Source organism: Myotis davidii, unplaced genomic scaffold (genome assembly GCF_000327345.1).
Source record: "Myotis davidii unplaced genomic scaffold, ASM32734v1 scaffold60, whole genome shotgun sequence".
Taxonomy (NCBI): Eukaryota; Metazoa; Chordata; class Mammalia; order Chiroptera; family Vespertilionidae; genus Myotis; species Myotis davidii.
In genome coordinates, this window is record NW_006293007.1 from 3042989 (window position 1) to 3044389 (window position 1401).

The 1401-nt window shown below is 65.9% G+C and overlaps 1 protein-coding gene across 1 annotated transcript; it reads left to right on the forward strand.

Annotated features, from left to right (window-relative positions):
* The first annotated feature begins 6 nt into the window (after nt 1–6).
* DIO3 (deiodinase, iodothyronine, type III) lies at nt 7–1364 on the forward strand. The gene has a single exon (XM_006779509.2). The coding sequence runs from the start codon at nt 28–30 to the stop codon at nt 691–693; it is 666 nt and encodes a 221-aa protein (XP_006779572.2). The 5' UTR covers nt 7–27; the 3' UTR covers nt 694–1364.
* Nucleotides 1365–1401: the final 37 nt, after the last annotated feature.

The window sequence follows — 1401 nt, forward strand, 5'->3', positions numbered from 1 at the left end:
AGGCGCCGGGGTCGTCCCCAACCTGAAATGGAGCTCAACAGTGACGAGGAGGAGGTGCCCCCCGACGACCCGCCCATCTGCGTGTCCGACGACAACCGCCTGTGCACCATGGCGTCGCTGAAGGCGGTGTGGCACGGCCAAAAGCTGGATCTCTTCAAGCAGGCGCACGAGGGCGGCCCCGCGCCCAACTCCCAGGTGGTCCTGCCCGAAGGCTTCCAGTACCAGCACATCCTCGACTACGCGCGAGGGGACCGGCCGCTGGTGCTCAATTTCGGCAGCTGCACCTGACCACCGTTCATGGCGCGAATGAGCGCCTTCCGGCGCCTGGTCACCAAGTACCAGCGCCACGTGGACTTTCTCATCATCTACATCGAGGAGGCGCACCCCTCCGACGGCTGGGTCACCACTGACACCCCCTACATCATCCCACAGCACCGGAGCCTGGACGACCGGGTCAGCGCCGCGCGGGTTCTGCAGCAGGGGGTGCCCGGCTGCGCTCTGGTCCTGGACACCATGACCAACTCCAGCAGCTCCGCCTACGGCGCCTACTTCGAGCGCCTCTACGTCGTCCAGAGCGGCATCATCATGTACCAGGGCGGCCGCGGCCCTGACGGCTACCAGGTCTCGGAGCTGCGCACCTGGTTGGAGCGCTATGATGATCAGCTGCACAGCGCTCTGCCCCGGCCGGTGTAGGCCGCCGAGGGGCCCTGGACTGAACTTGGAGGGCCCCGCCTTCGAGCCTTCGAAGCCCACGTGCACACAAGGTCCCAACCCAAGTCCGGTTTGGCGAGGGCCCAGTGACCAGCTGTGCTGAGCCACAGGTCGCAGGCTGGGTCTGCACCCTCCGCCAGGCCACCTGAAGACTCCCCACCCCACCCCCCTCCTCTGCTTCTGTGACTGTCCCTGCCTGGCTCGGTCTCAGGCCCCTTCTGAGTGTGGATGTGGTGCTACCCTTTGCTGCTGCCCCTGGACTTGTCCCACAGAGACCCCTGCTGTGTTCTCGAACCCCCTCCCCAGAGAAGAGGGCCAAGCCTTTGCCAGGGTCCGCGGCCTCTGCAAAGAGACTCCGACCGCGTCCTGGCACCTGCGTGCAGCTGGGCTCAGCAGTGTGCGCAGCCCACCGGCACCACACCTGCCGCTTGGGGAGGGGTGCCCGCTGTTTTGTGTCTGTTTCGTGTCCGTGAGGTGGGGGAGGGGGGTGGGCAGGGTTGTTTCCCCCCCTTAGTTGGGGTGCTCTGGAGCCCCGCTGCTGATGATGAGCTGCCTCTAACTGGTCTTGACCACGAGCTGCTTCTGAATTGCAGGGGGGCTCCTAGGGGCGCCTAAACCCAGCGGGGGGAAGAGCCCTGGGCTTCCGAAAGGAAACCACCATAAAAGGGGTGGGAAACGGGTGGGGGTGGG